Source organism: Peromyscus eremicus, chromosome 3 (assembly GCF_949786415.1).
Source record: "Peromyscus eremicus chromosome 3, PerEre_H2_v1, whole genome shotgun sequence".
NCBI lineage: Eukaryota > Metazoa > Chordata > Mammalia > Rodentia > Cricetidae > Peromyscus > Peromyscus eremicus.
Window position 1 is genome coordinate 137,179,052 of NC_081418.1, and position 21,451 is coordinate 137,200,502.

A 21,451-nucleotide genomic window follows, 5' to 3' on the forward strand; every position below is an offset into this window, starting at 1 on the left:
TAGGGGGTCTCTACTCACTGACCATTGGGCTTCTCTTTCTTAAAGGGCAGGGTCCCAGCCACCTGTGTGTTCTTCCTTTCCCAGGGCTGAGGATGGAACCTAGGCCCACACGACACTTCCGAATCCCTCGGGTTTTTATAACATTTTCCTCTAGTTCTCAAATTCACGCCAGGCCCAACACGGGCAGAAAACTCGGGTAGTGCTGGGCACACCCAGGATTGTGTGAACACTGAACTTGAGTGCAAGGCAGAGGACAAAGGAATGGGAAGGCCAGCCTTCACTGGACACTCAGCACTCCTCCTGTGACATGAGAGCCATGCAGCCATCGACCTGGTAAGTCAACACTGACATGCAGAACACTTCATTCAGACACAGACCTCTTTACACACACTAGGTGTGTAAGACTTTGGTAATAAACTGGACGAAGGATGTGTAGGTGAACTTCCTACTTTTTGCCTGATGTCTCCATAAACCTGAAATTGCTAAAAAAGAATCCTTGTAACAAAACTATATAGCTGAATAGGGCTGGGTCTCAAGGCACTGGAGGTGGCTAGGACACAGCTCAGCAAGTATCAAGATGTGCAATTCGTCTCTGGGGGTGGGAGGGTGGTAAGAATGAGCTTTGAAAATTGTCCCGTTTTTTGGCTAATACTGAGGTTCTCGGTGTCTTCTCATCTGATTTCAGATCAAAACATTTTAATACTGCTTTGGGGTAGCTTATCCATTGTGCATTTTTTCTGTCAATTTTTATAGTTTTATTATTATTCCTTTTAGCATGTTCAAGATGTAACACGTTATCTTCTAGACTTAGGGGTGGGAAAATACAGCCTGGTAAGAGGAAGTTATTTCTATAACTGTTGGGGCAGCATCAGGGACTCAGGTCGGTCTTGGGTAAAACTGTGGATGAACCCAGCCCACCACACTTGCTGTCAGAACTGCTCCCTGAACCACATACCTGACACTGGATGCTCGAGGCCAAAACAAAAACAAACAAACAAACAAACAAACAACCTCTCCAGGAGTGGGTATAGAACCAAACCCCACAGCCTTGGGCTTGACTAAAGTCTCTTAAGGCAATTCTGGCCCCAAATGCTAAGGTGACTTTTAAGCTGAAGTTCGTTGTCACCAATAGGGCAACCTTTCTGCACCCTCCTGAATCACTCCTTGAGTTTCTTGGAACAGGGCCACATTCTGGACTCATGATGTCAGGAATGCTTTTGTTCGGGGTACACACGCATTTGGAGTCCCAAATAAACCCTTAGTTTTTGGTCACCAGTATCTATAGTGTTGGCACCAGCTCTACAAAGTATCCAGACAGGGAAAGGATCTAGTGCTTTACAATCAGGTTGTGGCCAGCCTTGACTCGTGAGTTCTTTTGCAGGGGAACTTTGTTTTTCCTAAGCATCTCATGTTTGATACCTACTGTTCATTAAGCACTCAATCCCACTAGCTGTTTCTGGTCAGATTCCTCTGGAGCAGAGTCCAGAATTACAATTACATTTCCCCACCTAATTCCTCTCCCTGATATTATGACTTGAGCCTCAAATTTTCAGCGGCTAATCATTTCCTCCGATAAGGACTCCTGAAGGGCAAGCAAAATCCCTTTCCTATAGCGCCATCTGGGGGAAGGGAGGCCACCTCATCTGTTCCTTCTGGACACCGTTTTTCAGCACCTCTTCTCAATACTAGTCTGGGTTTATTTTCTTTAGATCATTCCTTAACTGGAAAGTCTGCACATGCAGAGTGGATGTAAAGCAAGGGATAATCTATTTTTTTTTCCTGGTTTGCCTGGAAAGTTGCTTTTGTCTTCTGCCCAGAGGCTCCCTAATCTGTGTTTTTTTTATTGTCTTTGTGTGTGTGTGTGTGTGTGTGTGTGTGTGTGTGTGTGTGTGTGTGTGTGCTGGTGCTCACAGAGGCCAGGATGGGGCATTGATCTCCTGGTGCTGGAGTTATAGGCAATTGTGAGCTGCCTAATATGAGTAATGAGATCTGAACTGGGGTCCTCTGGGAGAACAGGAAGTACTCTTAACCATTGGCCCGTCCCTCCAGTCCTTCATCTTTATTTTGAGCCTTTAAAAATGAAAAATAAAAAACAAAAACCAAAAAACAAAAAAACCCAAGGTCTGATTTCTATGAAAGATGCTTTAGTGTTTTGTCATGTCATGTTACACACACTGAAGACAGAAGTTTCAGTTTAAAGGACTCTGGACTCCAACACAGTCACTGCAAATACAGTGAATTATACAAACCGTTCTTTCCTGCCAGCACTTGATACGCTACTGAAAAAGCACACAGTTATCTTCAAAAGCCAACGCCATCATCTAGACATCAAAAAGATCAATGAAATACGGACTGTGGGAAGAAGGCTACTAATCCCCTAATGTGCAATGCTGAATGTCCCCATACCGTTAATAATTAAGAAACACAATGGAACAGAGTGGCAAAATACTGTAGAAAATGGCGAGTGCATTCAGAAAAAAAAAACCCAGGTTGATTTTGGGTGGATTTGGGTAGTGGTACCATCTGATACAGCCAGGGCCCCAGTGGGGCTTTATCACATGGATTCTTAACTGCTTCTAAAACAGCAGGAGCAGAGGACATAAATGCAAAGTCCAAGGCACTCCCTGCAGAGGCTTCCGAGTGTAGGTTAACGCTTCTCGGTCACTCCGTTTAGATGCTCATGGAAGTTCATGCAAATACACTGAATTGCTGGTTCACATCCTTCCTCACAGTCTACGAAAAAGACACTAATCCCAGTATTGGGCGTGACCGACGAGAGTTCCAATTTGCCTAGTGTTGCTGGCAATGAGCATTTGAGGTCACTCAGAAGGTATCCAAAGAGGCTTCTCATGTAAGCGCCATGGCTCACAACTAAGAGGCTGGCCACTAAACCAGAGGTGCCACCATCAGGACACAACTCCAAACTGCCACGTTTTCCTACGGGGAAGACCTCCGCCAAGCAGCTCTCCAGAAGGCTGCCTGGAGCTCCGGGGAAGCAGCCCCCTCTCTGGCCTGTCTCGCCCAGGATCAGCTGACAAATAAAATCAAAGAAATCCTTTGCACGCATTTTCACCTACAAGGGAAGAAGTAAAAGAGGAAATAAAGTGACGTTAACGGTGTCCTTAACACAGGAGCCTGAAACACAGCTTGCCGATAAAATCCTAAGGTTTCTTTTTTTTTTTTTTTTTTTTTGGTTTTTCGAGACAGGGTTTCTCTGTGTAGCTTTGCGCCTTTCCTGGAACTCACTTGGTAGCCCAGGCTGGCCTCGAACTCACAGAGATCCGCCTGCCTCTACTCTACCTCCCGAGTGCTGGGATTAAAGGCGTGCGCCACCACCGCCCGGCTAATCCTAATGTTTCTATGGGACTTGCAAAAAAAAAAAAAAAAAAAAATCACTAGTTGCTGAAGACATTAAGAGAAAGGGAAGAGGAGGGCTGGGGAATGCCTCAGCGGGCAAAGCGCTGGCCACACAGCATGGAGACCAGAACTCCTGGAGTCCAGAGGCAGAGTTTGAGTCAATGGTGCCCTCCCTGTCTGTGACAACACTGCCTACACCACCACCTCATGCTAAGTTTTTCTTAGTATCACTTAAGAGGCTGTCTCTATCACCAGTGATGGCTGCTGGCTCACAGTGGCTCGGACAGACAGGGTAACTCGGAAAAGGGGGAGGGGGAAGACAAACAGTTGTCTTCAAAGCTTGCAAACCACTTGGCTGTCAGTCACAAACAGCTAGGGTACAAAATCTGTCAGAATTCAGTGACTCGGTCACTGGCAAGTTCACTGACGTGCCAGCGGTGTGGCAACCCAGATGCAGGCTACATACCTGCTCTAATGTCTCTCCTCCGGGTGGAGTAAACATGGGACACTCTTCGCCAGCGGCTTTGGCCATGGCCCGCATCTCGCTTAGCGGCTTGCCTTCTATGACCCCATACTTCTGCAATAGTCCAGTTAGACAAAAGTGCTGCTTACACATAACAGGAAAGGCCTGTGGAAATTTTAAAACTGTCCAGGAAGAAGCTCAGCTTCCTTCACTTATTTATGACCCCATCTCCTCTGATTTGCTAGTAGGATTGCATCTAGCAGAGGCCCACGCCCTAGAACATAGTAGAATTCTCAAGCTGGGGTACTCTGTCCAAGCAGCCGTGGGGAAGAATGTCTCAAGGCTAGCCCAAGCAGATGGTGGGGCTTTACCAGACAAATGGGAGATTTGCTCAATTCTGAGAAGGGAGAAAAATGTGTGCAGGGCTACCCACCCCTACCACTCTGCCTACCCACCAGAGTCACGCCTGACCACGTTTTCAGCACCAGTTCTCAGGCACAGAGCAGGAACTTTCTTCTGGTAGAACTTGGTATGGATCTTGAACCACAGAGAACGCCCGCAAGCTGAGAGAGGCAGGTCTTTTGGAATGCTCTCACCATTCTGTCCCGTTTCTACCCAGGATCAGAAGGAGCCAGAGCTGAGAGGGATGTTACCAAGCTTGGAGTCGGTATTGTAGGGCATAAAAAAATACCAACACTCCACGAGACCTGGGTTCGGATCTCAGATTGGAAATCTCCATGTGCCTTGCCCTAAATTTAAATCTCAGCTTTACAAAGACCCGTTTCTGGTATACACACTGGGTAGGAGAGGGAGGGAGAACACTGTGCCCTTAAACTTCCCCAGTGTGATTTTCTTCTGTAACTCAAGACACTCACCTCACACAGTTCAATAAGGTGCTCTATGTAATACGCAGCATGACATGACAGCTGAGCAGACCCCCATTCACCTTCTCCTCGTTCCTCCCCCCGTCTGAGAATTAAACCCAGGACCTCAAACATTCTAGCCAAGTACTCTACCACTGACCTATCATCTCTACATCTTGGCTCTTTTTTTTTTAGATAGGGTCTGTGTAGCTCAGGCTGGCCTCAAGCGCATCATCCTCCTGCCTTCACTTTCCAAGTGATGGGATTACAGATGTGTGTTACCATGCCTAGCTACACGGATCCTTAACATACATTAGTTGATTCTAAATTCCCATGAAAGAGCTAGAGAGGTGGCTCAGAGGTGAAGAGCACTGGCTGCTCTTCCAGAGGACCCTGGTTCAATTCCCAGCACCCACATGGCAGCTCACAACTCTAGTCTCAGGAGATCCAACATCCTTTTCTAGTCTCCTTGAAAACCAGGCATGCCTGTGTACACAGATATATATATATATGCAGGTAAGACATCCATACATACAATATATCAATTAAAAATAACTTCCCAAGAGGACAGCATCTGTGCTGTAGCTCACTGAAATTTGCAGAAGGTAAAGCAAGTTACCCTTTCTCGAAGTCTGGAGTCATACTTCACAGTCATGTCTTTGCAAAATCTGCTTTGCTCCAAAATGCCATGTATGGTCTGAAAACCAAAAGAAAAATGTTTCTTTCTTTCTTCTTCCTTTTAATAAGAATGGGTTACCATGAAGTTTCAAAAGCATGCCACTTAGTTTTTATAAATTACTAGCTATAGTTTTCCTGTGCAAAAACTGTTTCTCTGGCTGCCCAGAGCACCTGCCCAGCACACATTGACACCCGGGGTTCTCTTCACGCCTGACTCTGGTGTTTATTGCTATGTACATCTAGTCCACAGGGCCAATTCAGACTATCACCTGTTTTTATAAATAAAGATTTATTAGAACCCAACCACATGACCATTTCCTGTGCAACTGCATTCATACCATATCAGTCTGAACAGAAATAAAGAGCTGTCACAGACATTATCAAGTTCCTTACAGAAAAGATATGCCAACCTTCATCATGGCTCTTCATGTGTGTGTGTGTGTGTGTGTGTGTGTGTGTGTGTGTGTGTGTGTGTGATATGCATGTGTGTATGCACATTTGGGCTAGTGTGCTCCTGGAGGCTCTGAGTTGACCTGGAGTATGCTTCTGGATCACTCTGCACTTTACTTACAGAGTCAGTCTCTTGCTAGCCCCAGAGTTCACCAGTTCTGACTGACCTAGTTAGCCAGCCTGCTCCAGGGTTCTCCCCATCTCCCAGTTGCTGGGATTGCTGGTGGCTGCTGCACATACCCATCTTTTACCTGGCAAGCCCTTGACCCACTGAGCCATCTTCTCACTCCCCACTCCGGTTCTAACTCTCCGAGAAGCTGTCACGGATTCCTTAAGCCTCAGTCTCGCCCATTTGCACCCATTCCTGTTTATCTGTGTCGGGTTCTCTGCTCTATCTCTCAGTTCTCTTCCCCCAAGGCATAAGGGAATATTTGACGTTCTATAGCTGATGATGGACATGGTAACCCAGGCTTGATATCTGAGCACTTAGGAAGCCGAGGCAGGGGAATGGCAAGTTCAAGGCTAGTCTGGGCTACACAACAATACACTGTTTCAAAACATAAAAATAATGAAGTCTGTATCTGCTAACTCCTGAGGCTGGCTGGGCTGTGTTATTTTGCTCGATTTTGTTCATTTCCTTTTTCATGTCTAACTGGTTTTGATGGACATGAGATACCAAAAATCGTTGAAGACCTCCCTTCTCCCCTCCATATGCCTTGTGGTTTTGGTGTTTCATGTGTTTTGTGTGAGTGTGTATGGGCATGTGTGCATTGTGACATGCATGTGGAGGTCAGAGCACAACCTGAAAGAGTCAGTTTGTGCCTTCTCTCACGTGGGTCCCAGGAACTGAACTGGTCATCAGGCTTGGTAGCAGGAACCTGTACCCACTGAGCCCTCTCACCGGGCTTTGGAAGCGGGTTTTTGAAGCTCACTGTCGCTGAGCTTCTGGCCTAGACACTGAGCCTGAACTCACCTGCTTAGTCCTCGTGAGATCGCTGGAGAAAGCGTGCGTAAACTGCACGTTGTTCAGAAACCGACCAGTGGTGGCTGCTTGCCTAAACCCAGTCTCCGAAAGGGGCTCGTCTACTCCTTGGCCTGTGGTGGGACAGAACCACAAAAAACATACCTAAGTGAAGTCACAGGGAAGAGACAGAAGCTACGGTGATTACTGTGACACTATGTCATTTCCTTGGGTACCAGACCACCTGACTTCTTAGAAAACTGATTCTAAACACCATGACATGGAGCCATAACTCGACAAAGACGCGCCTACTCATATGTTTCCCCAAGGCTGCTGGTCTCATGGGAATTCCATTGTACTGAGCCATCTGGGGTACTGAGCCATCATCTGGGGTACTGAGCCATCTGGGGTACTGAGCCATCATCTGGGGTACTGAGCCATTATCTGGGGTACTGAACCATCATCTGGGGTACTGAGCCATCTGGGGTACTGAGCCATCTGGAGTACTGAGCCATCTGGGGTACTGAGCCATCATCTGGGGTACTGAGCCATCATCTGGGGTACTGAGCCATCTGGGGTACTGAGCCATCTGGAGTACTGAGCCATCATCTGGGGTACTGAGCCATCATCTGGGGTACTGAGCCATCATCTGGGGTACTGAGCCATCTGGGGTACTGAGCCATCTGGAGTACTGAGCCATCTGGGGTACTGAGCCATCATCTGGGGTACTGAGCCATCATCTGGGGTACTGAGCCATCTGGGGTACTGAGCCATCTGGAGTACTGAGCCATCATCTGGGGTACTGAGCCATCTGGGGTACTGAGCCATCTGGAGTACTGAGCCATCTGGGGTACTGAGCCATCTGGAGTACTGAGCCATCATCTGGGGTACTGAGCCATCATCTGGGGTACTGAGCCATCTGGGGTACTGAGCCATCTGGAGTACTGAGCCATCATCTGGGGTACTGAGCCATCATCTGGGGTACTGAGCCATCTGGGGTACTGAGCCATCTGGGGTACTGAGCCATCATCTGGGGTACTGAGCCATCTGGGGTACTGAGCCATCTGGAGTACTGAGCCATCTGGAGTACTGAGCCATCATCTGGGGTACTGAGCCATCATCTGGGGTACTGAGCCATCTGGGATACTGAGCCATCTGGGGTACTGAGCCATCATCTGGGGTACTGAGCCATCTGGGATACTGAGCCATCTGGGGTACTGAGCCATCATCTGGGGTACTGAGCCATTTGGGGTACTGAGCCATCTGGGGTACTGAGCCATCATCTGGGGTACTGAGCCATCTGGGGTACTGAGCCATCATCTGGGGTACTGAGCCATCATCTGGGGTACTGAGCCATCATCTGGGGTACTGAGCCATCTGGAGTACTGAGCCATCTGGGGTACTGAGCCATCATCTGGAGTACTGAGCCATCTGGGGTACTGAGCCATCATCTGGGGTACTGAGCCATCTGGAGTACTGAGCCATCATCTGGGGTACTGAGCCATCATCTGGGGTACTGAGCCATCTGGTTCTGAGCCATCTGGAGTACTGAGCCATCTGGGGTACTGAGCCATCTGGGGTACTGAGCCATCATCTGGGGTACTGAGCCATCATCTGGGGTACTGAGCCATCATCTGGGGTACTGAGCCATCATCTGGGGTACTGAGCCATCATCTGGGGTACTGAGCCATCTGGGGGTACTGAGCCATCATCTGGGGTACTGAGCCATCTGGTTCTGAGCCATCTGGACTCCTCCCTCTTTTATGCCTGTCCATTTCTCCACCGGATGTCCTGCACCCAAGCAGGCTGTGCTCCTGCGGGCTGCGTCAGGCGACGGTGTCGTCTAAAGGGTCGGCACTGATGGATGTGACTTCTCTTCCTCTCTCCTTTTCTTTCTGTCTCACCCCTGGGGGGAAATGGTGGAAAACCAGACAGGATGCCTCACACCTACCACCTCAGCACTTGTGAGGCTGAGGCAGGAGGACTGCAGTGAATTAGAGGCCTTCCTGGCCTACACAGTAAGCTGCAGGCCAGCCTGGCCTACAGGGCACTACAGGGCAGTGCTGTCTCAAAAAAGAAAAGCTAGCCGGGGGGTGGTGGTGGTGGTGGTGGTGGCGGCGGCGGCGGCGGCGGCGGCGGCGGCGGCGGCGCATGCCTTTAATCCCAGCACTCGGGAGGCAGAGGCAGGTGGATCTCTGTGAGTTCAAGGCCAGCCTGGTCTCCAAAGTGAGTTCCAGGAAAGGCGCAAAGCTATACAGAGAAACCCTGCCTCGAAAAACCAAAAAAAAAAAAAAAAAAAAAAAAAAGAAAAGGAAAGCTAAAACAGACTATAACCGATTTTTAAATTGAAACCCTACGAAGCCGGGGCAGCCAAGCAGGCGGTGGAGGACCATCGTCCTCCTACAGGGAACTACACGCACATGCTGTCCATTGCTGGCCTCCAGGAGGTGAAGCAAGCCTCCGAGCTAAACCTCTGAGGAGAAGATGGAAGCATGATGTTATCAGCACATGCTGGCAGGCAGGGGATGGGAGCTGCCGTGTGCAACCGAGAGCTGGAAAACCAAACAGACCCTGGAGGGAGGCTAATGGAGTCTCAGGTCAGGAGGAAAATCAAACACAAACATCCCTTCAAAGAAAATCACTCTCAATAAGGGGTAACAAGCTCTCACTCACTTAAAGCAAACGAAAGGTCAACACAAAGATTCAACATGCTCAAGCGCTCTCTCTTTCTCTCTCTCTTTCTCTCTCTCTCTCTCTCTCTCACACACACACACACACACACACACACACACACACACATACATACCCCTCATGAATGAAGGCTAGGAGGAACACCCTCTAAGGGATTTAGAACCACTGAGACTTCAGATGTTAAAATCAGCAGTAGAGATTAGAAAGGAAAATAGATTCAGAATAACTGATAAACAAAAATAATATGACAGTCTTCTAAAGAATCAAATCTTTTCTTTTTTTAAATGAGGAAAATCCCTCCCTGGGCAGCAATTTGGCAGGAGGAGGTGTGAGGACACAGACACAGAGCTGAAGACACGATTCAGAAGGTAACACGGGCCCTGGGTGGAGCCGGACCATTCCACAGGCGTGTTGTGGATAGAAAGGAAAAGAGAATTCCCAACGTGCATCTCCTAGTTTAAGCTACTATGACAAAGCACCCCGGAAAAGACGGCTCATAAACCGCAGACACCTATTTCTCACTGCTCTGGAGGCCGAAGTTCCGTGTCAAGACGCCAGCTGGGGTTCTTTCTAGGGATGTCTTCTGCCAGGGTAAAGTTCAAATTACAGAAAGAGAACAGAACTCTCTGGGGTATCACGCCTTTGTGAGAGATGTCCCTTGTGACCTAATCATCTCCCAAAGACCCTGGCGTTCAGAATTTCAACACAGGGATTTGGAGGGACACAAGCATTAGTCTACAGCATACACGTAACTGGAATTCCAGAGGATGAGTAGCGAAAGTGTGTGTGTGGGCGGCAGGAAGCAGGGGGGGGGGGGGGTAGGGGCGGGGGTTGGGGGTTGGGGGGGTGTAAACATGAAGAGACTGAGACAGATTGCTTTCTGAAGCTGGGGGGAAGGGCAAATCTAGAGATGAGGAAAACACAGTGGACAGGAAGCCGGATAAATGAAAAACGGAAACTCCTGGGCTGGAGATCACTCAGTGGTTAGCACTGGCTGGTGACCAAGAGCTAGCTACCTGCTTTATAGGTCCCGACTCCTTCTTCTGGCCTTCTGGGGCCCTGAATGTGGTGCACGTACATACATGTAGGCAAAACACTTACGTATATGTATAAACAAAAGCAAATAAATCTTTAAAAAGTCCTTCTAGATACACTGAGAGAAAATGAAGAACAGCAGAATCAATAAGAAGATCTAAACAGCCAGCCTAGCATGAGATGGGAGATGTTGGCCACTTACCTCAACGCTCTGACAAAGCAATTTAAGGAAGGGAGGGAGGGGCTGGAGAGATGGCTAAGCAGGTAAGAGAATCCGTCACTCTTCCAGGCAACCATCTGTAACTATAGCTCCAGAGAATCCAATGCCCTCTTCTGGTCTCCAAGGGCACTAAAAATGTGCTTAATAGACTTATGTGTAGGTAAGCCACTCCCACACATAAAATAAAACAATAAAGGGGGGTTATTCTGGCTCAGAGTTCAAGAGGATAGTCCACAATGGTAGGGGAGCCATGCGGAAGAACCGAGGAAGCAGCTGGTTACACTGTGACCAATTAGGAGTTGCTCCCGTCATCAGGGGACATGGAATGGAGCTGCCCACTTTCAGGATGGGTCTTCCCAACCAGATAATCCCTTCCAGGCAATCAGGGGTTCCCTGACGGTCAGCTCCACAATTTTAGATCCTGTCAAGATGATAATCCATGTTAACATCCACAACCGATGAAAAACCCCCTTTACCAACTGTGCCGATCCTCCAGTGCTGGGAATGAGACCAGGCTCCGGCACCTGCCAGCCTAAGAGCCTTGCTCCTGAGCTACGAGCTCAGCTCAACAAGACAAAGCCGAGAGAGGGTATCCTCTGGGCGCTGAGGGAACTGTCAGTCCAAGTGTGCGCTGACTGAGACTGTCTTTTCCATCCGTCGGCCACCTACGCACACTACAGGGCCTCTCAGAGAATGTGCCTCAGAATGAAGGAAGATCTGACGTGAAAAAGGAATGAGCACCAAGGAAACTAAACACACATGTAAATGGAACCGAACAAATAAATACAATAATGTAAAAAAAAAAAAAAAAAATTAAGGAGGACTAAGTTACCAGATCACCCTAAATGCAATGCATTTTTCCAAGATGGAGGAGATGTTACTATGACACTAGATGCTAGAAGGGATGTTTTTGTCCCTCTAAAGGTGGTCTGTTGAAACCCTAACCCCCAAAGTGATGATGGCAGGATGTTAGGGTGGGCCCCGTGATATGGTCCCAGTGACTATGAGATGAGACAAGGTTCTACTCTCTCTCCACTGGACAACACACCCAGAGGACCACAGTCTGCGAAGTGGGAGGCGGGCTGTTCCAGACTAACTGAGGTACTGTCTTAGTTAGGTTTCTACTGCTGAGACAAAACACTGACCAAAAGCAACTTGGGGTGGGGCGAAGAGTTTATTTCCTCTTATAGCCCCCAGGTTACAGACTATCACTGAGGAAAGTCAGGGCAGGCCCTGGAAGCAGAAACCTGGAGGCGGGAACTGAATCAGAGGCCACAAAAAGAATGCTGCTTCCCGGCTTGCTCAGCCTGCTTCCTTATACCACTCAGGCCCGCCTGCTCCATGAAGGCTCCACCCATAGTGGGTTGGGCCCTCCACATCAATCATTAATCAAGAAAATGCCCCCACGGACATGCCCACAGGTCAACCTGAGGGTGGCAATCTCGACTGAGGGTGTCTCTTCCCAGATGACTCTAGTTTATGTCACATTGGCAACAAAAAACTGGCACAGGCACCCTGATCTTAGACTGGACTTGTGACCTTCAGAAGTGTGTGAAGAGAAAAAAGAGAAAGAGAGAGAGAATGTGTTTTGAGCCACCCAGTCTACGGTAACCTGTTACAGCAGCCTAGGCTGAACACAGAGGTCAGAAGCACAAAAAATTCAAAGGTCTGTATGAGAAGATATGAGATGATACACAGCACGAGGGTAGGAGGAGGTTAGGGACGAACTGATGCAGTCAGGAAGAAGAAAAAGTAAAGCAAAGAAGAAGACAGACTAGAAAAAGAGGGGGAAGCAGGAGCAGAAGGAAAAACAATAAAAAGTCTAAACACACCAGGAGGCAGGGTAAAGGTTCACAGACTGCTGCGGAGAAAGACTGTGTTTAAAGACTTCTTTTTACTATTTTTGTAAATGATGTGGGTCTGTGTGGGGGTATGTGCATGTGACTGCAGTGCCTGTAGAGGCCAGAAGAGGGTGTCAGATCCCCTGGAGCTAGAGTTAAAGGTGGTTGTAAGGCACCCACTATGGGTGCTGGGAACCAAATTGGAGTTCTCTGAAAAAAGCAATACCCACTCTCAACCACTAAGCTATCTCATCAGCCCCACAAGGACTGTGTGGGGCTTTGTTTATTTTTAAAAGGGGGAGGAGGGGGAGAAAACTGAGCATCCAACTCACAAAGTCGGGAGGAAACAGACAGCCTAAAAGTGAATGTGAATGCAATCATGGTTATTCATGTTTTGGAGGGCTCAGCTTTGAGCAAATGAGCAGCCAGGGTGGCAAGGGTCAGGGTAGTGAGAGACCCAGGCCCAAGGACAACTCAGGCGGGCACACACTGCACTTAGAAGCAAAGACACACAACTAGTTCATCTCCAGAAGGGAGCCAGACACACTGAGAAGGAAAACCAACTTCTGCACAGCCCAGAAGTTCCTACCCCAAAACTAAACCCAAAAGCTTTTAGAATCAACCACAGCATAGAAAGAGTATCTGCCTAGAAATTTGCCAAGATGCTCCTTAAAAGGCTAGACTATTGGATCTTAGCACAGAATACAAGAGCCCAGCACGCAATAAGAAGACAAGGACCATGGCAGAACATGGTGAACTTCACTGTTAGTACAGAAATCAGTGAACTGTTTAGAAACTGTTAATACTAGTTTGTAAATGTCATTTCCTAATATGAAATAATTTTTTACTGCCTAAGCCAGTCTTGAACTCCTCAAACTCACAGAGATCCTCCTGCTTCAGGCACCTACCTGCAGGGATTACTGGCACTCGTCACCTGGCTTTAAATCTCAACTGTGGTATTTCAACATGACTTTTCAATCAGTGACTGGGCCCCTTGGAGTTCTGCATAGACTACTGGAGAACCCCCTGCATACCATGTCCACTTCAGAGACTTCTGTTCCTCCTGGTGACCTACTGTTTTGGTCCAAGTCTGTGGTTACCATGGTACTCTCATCCCTAACCCCAGTCCAGTTTAACCCCTGCCTGGTCCTCCCCTAATAAATCTGATTAGTTCACACATCACATTAACACTGAAAGGGAGCTATGTAGGCAACAATCTGATTAGACTAACCTTGAATGATTTTCTCCTTATTAAATCTTGTTTCGCCACTAAAATAAAAAAGAAAGAAAATACCATTACCAAATTATTTTTGAAAACGGGAAAGAGAACAACAAATTTTGTAATGATGTTCATAACAAATCTTAAACTTTCAAATCTAAATATTTTCTTTCCAATCATCTATCCCAACTCAGGAATTCCAAGTCAAGACATCCCTTAAAGCAAATGTACATGGATCAGGAGACCAATGTTAAATGAACTGCTGGAAGAAAAAGCTATTCAAAGGGCAGGTGTATACACATTAGTTTTAGAAGGTATCCTTGTTAAAAGTAAGTATATTGATTGATCAAAACGTCAGGGCAGCAGGACTGCCTGCCACCAGGATGGCAGTCTGTAGGTTGCTGTCCTGAAGGAGCACATGACTGGGTGTGACAATGGGAAGAGAAAGAAATTCTAGGGCCCTTGTCACATACACAGAATTGACTCAGGCTCCCGAGCTGAGGCAGTCACATTGTGAGGGAGCTAGAGCCACCTTGCCTATGGACGGTGCACCCGACTGAGGCATGGCTACACTTTTAGGAATTAAAAACTCAAAACAATCCCAATCTGAAAGCAATCAGAAGACCAACAGGGATGGAACCATTTCCAGGAAATAACTGGGTAAACTGAGGCTGGCAGAGGGAGGTGAGAGGGAGCCACAGGGCAAGCCTAGATGGCAAAGTAGACTTACAACAAAAGTCACCAAGTGAGGCTGGGGGATGGCTCGGCTGGTAAAGTGATTAATTACCACACAAGCATAAGGACTGAGGTGGGGCCCTTGCACTACAGAAAAAGTTGGGCATGGTGACATGCATACTGGAGAGTGGAGACTGAGGGATCCAGGGGGCTTGCTGGCCAAGTCAGAAGAGACCCTGCCTCAAAACTTAAGTGTGGAGAGCAATAGTCAAAGACACCTAACATCCATCTCTGGCCTCCACATCACGCAGTGACCTTGAGCAAAGTTCATTCCTTACAAACAAACACAGAACATAGATTCTGTCTGCAAGACTTCAAGAGGAACTAGAGAGATGACTCAGGGGATAAAAGGAGTTGATGCTCTTGCAGAGGACCAGGGTTCCATCCCCAGCACCCACATGGTGGCTCTCAAAAACTCAGTCCCAGAGGATCCAATTCCCTCTCTTCTGACCTCAACAGTTATCAGGCACACATATGATACGTACATATATACAGGCAAAACACTCACATACATTATAAAAAAAAACAAAACCCACACAACTTGTATGGGAAGAGAACCTCCACAGTAAAGGACTACAGGGCAAGGCTGAAATAATAGTAAAGTGCCAACTTCTCAGAAATGAGAGAAATGGTTAATACCTGGATTCACATAAACAAACACTGAAAGAATACATTAAAAAAGTAATAGATCCAGACACGGTGGCGCACGCCTTTAATTCCAGCACTCAGGAGGCAGAGGCAAGAGGAACTTTGTGAGTTCAAGGCCAGCCTGGACTACATAGTGAGTTCCAGCCAGGGCTACACAGTGAGTATCTGTCTCAAAAATAAAGTTTTGTTTTGCTTTTTAAGCAAAAAGAAAAGTGTAAGGGATGTACCTCAGTGGTAGAATACTTGCTTACCATGCAAGGCCTCGGGTTCAATACCCAGAACTGCAAAATTAATAAGTAACTACAATATAAATAGGTAAATCAGTGTGGTCTCATGTGGGCAGAGGAATAAGAACAGAGAACTGGTTTGGTTCCTAAACATGTAGACACAAAAAGAAATGCACGACTACCTAAATGAAATGACTGTGTATAGAACTATCCAGGTCTTGGTTTGCCACTATTGAGGGACTACTATTAACGGAGGACGTCCTAGAGTCCAAGTTCTTGCAGCATCTTAAGAAATGGCCACAGAAAAGGACATTACCCTCTAACACGCTGACAGTTCAGGAGCACAAAGGCAGGACTGGGCACACTGTCGTTCCTAATCTAGAAAAAGGAACTGTGGCCTAGCTCACTTCCTCTCTCAGACCAATAATCCTTCTGAGGTCATGGGAAACTGCCTCCTAGTGACTTATGCCTTTAATTCCAGCACTTGAGAGGGTATGGAAAGAAGACTGCTTGAGCTCAAGGCCAGCCTGGGCTAAATATTGAGTTCCAGGCTATCTCAGGATACAAAGCAAAACTCTCAAAGAACCAAAAGCTGGGTTCGGTGACACAAGCCTGTAATTGGAGGGTCAGGAGTTCGAGGTCATCCAAAGTTATTCATTTCCTCTGAGGCCAGCCTGGGCTACAGAAGACCTGTCTCAAAAACTTAAAGAAATAAAACAGAACTGCTTTTAAATCGAAGTACCATCTTCCCAATTACTCCCAGCAAGAGCCAAAGAAGCACCCTCACTGCATACATTTAAAATCAAGGATGGGGCAAAGGAGACGACTCAGATGATAAGTAAACTGCTCCCCATACAAACATGAGCACCTAAGCTCCATACCTGTAAAAAACTGGGTGGGCCCATAATCCCAGCACTGGGGAGCTAGAGACAGGAGGATTCCTGGGGCTCCCTGACCAGCCAATCTAACACAATCAGAAAAACTCCAGGATCAATGAAAGACCCTGTCTTAAAAAATTAGGTGGAGGGGCCAGAGAAGTGGCTCAGTGGTTAAGAGCACTGTCTGCTTTTCCAGAAGACCTACAATGACTCATAACCAGCTGTAACTCCAGTTGGGGGGGGGGGGGGGGGGGAGGGTGTCTGCTGCCCTCTTCTGGCCTCTGTGGGAACTGCATGCACATGGTGCCCAGACATTCAGACAGGCAGAACACATGAAATAAAAATAAGAAAATCTTTGTTTTTTTAAAAAGACGGAGAGTGATCACACTCACACACACACACACACACACACACACACACACACACACACAAATGCAGGAGAGAGAGAGAGAGAGAGAGAGAGAGAGAGAGAGAGAGAGAGAGAGAGAGAGAAATCTGCTAGTTTGGCCACTCCAAAATCGGGAGTGGCACCGAGAGTCTGAGGTCTTTCTATAGTCAATGGCAGCGGCCATTCTTTTGAACACTCACTGAAAACACTCCCAGTGACTTTATAGTTTTGCAAAGGCACTGCCCCTCATCTAGTGATTTTTTTTTTTTTCAGGAAAAAGAAAAAACATAGCTGTGGTATAGTGAATCACTTCCTTTAGCTGTGGGTTGATCAAGATCTCTGCTGGGGCTGGAGAGAGATGCTCAGTAGGAAAGAGTGTGTGCTTTGTAAGCAGAAAGAACTGAGTTTAGGTCCTGGCACTCACATAAACAGCAGAGTATGTGCCTGTAACCCAAGTGCTGGGGGGTGGGGGAGAGACAGGAGGATTCCCCGGAGTTTGCTGGCTGCCAGCTTAGCTCCAGGTTCAGTTACTGAAGTCTCTTTTAGTGTCCCACCCTCCAAATGTGCATATGCCCCGACACACACACACACACACACACACACACACACACACACACACAGGTCCCTTTTAGTTGCTAGACAGCAGTTTTGTACTCAAGCCACTGTATAAATATTCCAAGACCAGGTATCCCAAAATAGAAATGCCTCCCCAAAACCTGTGTAAATATTTAGTATTATAGCTTTTAGCAGCTTTAAAGGGTTTCTATAAATCCTTGAGACAGGTGTTTAAAGTTAGTTTATGGGGTGGGCAAGGCTAAGCAAGCCCTTTGCTAGGGATACCCTTCCCTAACCCAGATTTTGGCTTGTGACAGAGAGAAGGCAGAGGCTGCGGAAAGGTCAGAGGGATGGATGTATTTGGAAGGAGTCAGGAGTACAGCACTCATTTTCAACTTCTGCAGGGTGAGCCATTTCTAAAACAGAACACTCGGCTCCACACGAGTCTAGACACTTATGCCAAGAACTGTAGTCTCATGACCAGCCATTTATAGGCTCCGTGGGTGTGCACGCGGGGGGTGGGGGTGGGGAGGTAGGGGTTGCATGGGACATGATGGGCCCCACACAGGCCCCACTCAGGCTGTACCACTTGCTCTTACTTAAAAGTGAGTTCCTTAGCACAAGTTTTCATGCTCAATCCCTTGTTAGACCCTTATAAAGGATTCAGATTCAACAGACAGCTGCCAGCTGGCCACAACAGAGAAGCCAATCGTTGTGGGAAATTAGCACACATACAGAGTTTTCACAACACGTTTACTCCCACGTGTATGAGAATGTAAATTACAGCCTCACCTGATGTCACCTGATGCTCAGTCATGAATGTAACTCGATCCTAACTCCCTTTTACCAATTAATTCATTTGCAAATACAGATTTGAAAGGCTAGCTTGAGAGGAAAAAATACAAGAAGTAAATTAAATTCAGTTTGTAAAAATATATTGAAAGTTGTAAGAGCTGGCTCAAAAAGGAAGTGAAATGGTTTTGCATGTGACTGTCAACACAAACGATGCTGAAGGGAATCAAGGTAGGCTCTGAGGCCATGGTGTAGGAAGACTGACACCAGCCTCCTCATGCTGGGGTTACAATGTTCTAACTGTCCTGAGAAATTACAGTTCAATACAAATGAGAGATGTGAAGTTTGGAACCCAGGGTGTTCTAGTCCAAAACAACACATTTCCATTTCTAAATATGAAGAAAATTGGAAGCTGGTGAGATGACTCGGGGCCTAAGAGCACTGTCTGCTCTTCCAGAGGACCCAGGTTCAATTCCGCGCATCCACAAGGCAGGGCTAACTAACAACTGTCCATAATTCCAATTCCAGAGGATCTGATGCTGTCTTTTGGCCTCTGTGGGCTCCAAGTGCACACATGCTACACAGACTTACACATAGACAAAACACCTATACACATAAGATAAATTAATTAATAAAAAATTAAAAACATAATGAATTAACATAAACACATAAAATTTCATGAAGGGTTTGGTTAGTCACAAGGAAACTGCTTTAAATTTCTCGTGCATTATAGTACAGTTCAATATAGTTAGGCAACTCTCTGGCGACTAGAAGTCAAATTTGAAAGCATGTCTGTTCCTGAACCACAAGGCTTCTAGCTGTCACAACTATACCAGAGAGAGGACAGCTGGGATGGCCATGACAGGAAAGCAGCTAATCACAGCCCTGTCTTTATTTTGACATGTCCATCTTCCTGTGTCTAAAGGAGAATAAAATTTTTTTTTCCTTTTTTTGAGACAGGACCTCACTATGTACCTCTGGCTGGCCAGGCACTGCTATGTACATAAGGTTGGCCTTGAATGCCTCCGCCTCCTGACTGCTGGGATTACAGGCATGTACCACCACGGCTCTCAAATAAAACTACTCTTACCACCCCTTAAAATTCTATCAGGAGGATAAAAAATAGCCCCAAAGCTGGTGATATTCAAATGACACTCAAACACCAGGCTTTAATGTAAGTGAGAGGCAGAGAACAGCACTTTAATTTGCTCTGGTTCAAATCTCACCTAGCCAACTTGCCACATGACCTTAAGCAAATTACTTGGAGTCTGCCTCCCCTTACTCACCTGTGAATCACAGATGTCAAAATAAGAAGCTCCCTATTCACACAAAGACTGCCCAGTGAGAGTTTTAAATAGGGGTCACCTTACTTTCTGAGGGGTTTCTCCAGCACAGACTTCCTATGACTTCAAAGGGCCTTCCTCGGGTTGAAAAGAGGGCAATGGGGGCTCAAGTTCCGACAGTGCTCCCAATAAAGCTGTTTTACCCTAAGAAAGTTAAGAACCCTCCCAGAACATTCTAGAAAACAGATGGTGATGCAGAAGAGATGGAGGAAGAAGATTTCTAATTTGGTCATTAAAATCCCTGAATCCTAAAGGCCAGCTCCACATGATGCCCGAGATTATTTCCCTATAAAGGAGGAACTGGGCAGAGAAGGCGTCATTGAAGAAGAGGAAGGCGTCTGACGAGGTTCAGATGCTGTGAGCGCGCTCTTATGAGTCCTATGAAGGCAAGGGGTAACCTAGTCCCTTGACAAACACAGAGCTCACCCAGAAGACAGTTCTGATAAGCCTGGCCTACACGGGTGAGAATCAACTGCATTTTAGCTGGGCTTTGCTTACAGAAGAACAAGTTATTAATTCTCGGGTATATTTCTTCCTCTCTGCTGCCAGGCGCTCCATCTTCTCCATTTAATTCTCGCGGTAACCCAGCGCGATTAGAGAGACTGCAATCACCAATCTGCTTATCCTGACACAGGTCAGAAAGATTAAATCTGTCCTCAGATGCCTAGGCTACGAGGCTGCTCCTAGCTGGAGCCCCAGCCCCAATCCTAACCAACGTCTCTTTGCCCTGAAAATTCCCTCCCGTTATCCACCCCGAAGGCACCTCCCATCTTCACGGGGCAAACACGTGCGGAGAAGGAAAACCGTAAGTGACCTAAAGCCAGATTCTGTTCCATGTAATCTGTCAAGATTTTAAAAAACCAAAAAAAAAAAAAAATCGTTTGTTCAGGGTGGTGCCGTCGACAGAGAAGAGGGCTGGGGCCCTCTCTTCTCTCTCAGAACTGTAACCTTCGAAGGGAAGTAAATTTCAAAAGTATCCCCGATGCGAAGAGAAACAGGGGTGGGGTGGGGAAGAAGGCCACCAGCATTGGAAAGATGAGGCGTGGGCCAGCAATTTCGCAAACTCTGCGACCTTTTAGGGAGCAGAAAGGTCATGCTGAGAAGTCGGTAGACGGGGTCCTGTCCTCACTCAGTGGCTGGGAACCTTGATCATGTGCTTCTCCACACTAGTTTTCCCGGGAAAACGCAGGGCTGCTGACATTTAAGACCTGCCTTCCTCACTCAGGGTGGTGCGGAGAAAAGGAAGGGAAGTGGACCTGAGCGGTCGCAAAGGTTAAGTACATGGGAAGCCCACCCTCCTGGGCTTGGAGCACGCAGGGACCAGAAGAGACCCAGGCCAAGAAGCTCCTGGGGACTGCGATACTCACTGGCGGATGATGGTCAAGGCGAAGCGCGGCATCTTGGCTAGGAACCCAAGGCGCAGGAGCCACGACCCCGCTCGCCTGCACCACTCTGCGCCCGCACTGCGGGGCCGCCTTGCCGGCACTACTTCCGTCTGCCCTGCGGACCGGCTCCGTAGCCATTGGTCGAAGCAGTCACTAACGTCATTACAAGTCTACCAATAGGAGCGGAGATTGGAACCCGACGAGACCCCGCCCAGGCCAGTGGCGCTTGCGCCCCTGTAAGCCTGCCTGTGATTGGCGCCTGGCAGGTGCGCGGGGCCCCGCCCTAGGATAACGCCCTGGGAGTCCTGCCAGCTCCAGACCGCCGTCTGCGCCAGGGGCAGATAAGGACGCTTTGATTTTTTTTTTTTTTTTTTTGCTACAACTGATTTGAGGAAGGCGTGCAAGGTGTATAGGGATTATAGCGTGCCAAAGCGATGACTCTCTCACGGTGTACAGAGCCAGGGGTTGCATCCTGTGAGGGTTAGCTGTAATCCTTTACCTGGCAAATAAAATCAGGTTGGGTGTGTAGATCTAGACCAACCCGGCAACCCAGTTTCGCTCTCAACTTCTTAACCCAAAACTTCACTCAGGCCCCTTTCTTGCCTTCTGCTTTGCTGAGTCTGATCTTACCAAGCCAGTTAATCGCTAGTGCTGCTTCCATTCATAATCAAGTCACTCTTCCATCCAGTCCTCCAGAAGTCACCACTGATATCCGTTGTAAT

At 47.5% G+C, this 21,451-nt stretch overlaps 1 protein-coding gene across 1 annotated transcript; it reads right to left on the bottom strand.

Moving 5' to 3' along the window:
• Nucleotides 1–2,124: 2,124 nt before the first annotated feature.
• On the bottom strand, nt 2,125–20,877 carry Tigar (TP53 induced glycolysis regulatory phosphatase). Its single transcript, XM_059258653.1, has 6 exons — nt 20,712–20,877; nt 13,791–13,828; nt 6,785–6,906; nt 5,303–5,380; nt 3,824–3,934; nt 2,125–3,073 (listed from the first exon to the last, which is right to left on the bottom strand). Exons 1-6 carry the CDS (start codon nt 20,741–20,743, stop codon nt 2,648–2,650), a joined length of 807 nt encoding a protein of 268 aa, XP_059114636.1. The 5' UTR covers nt 20,744–20,877; the 3' UTR covers nt 2,125–2,647.
• Nucleotides 20,878–21,451: the final 574 nt, after the last annotated feature.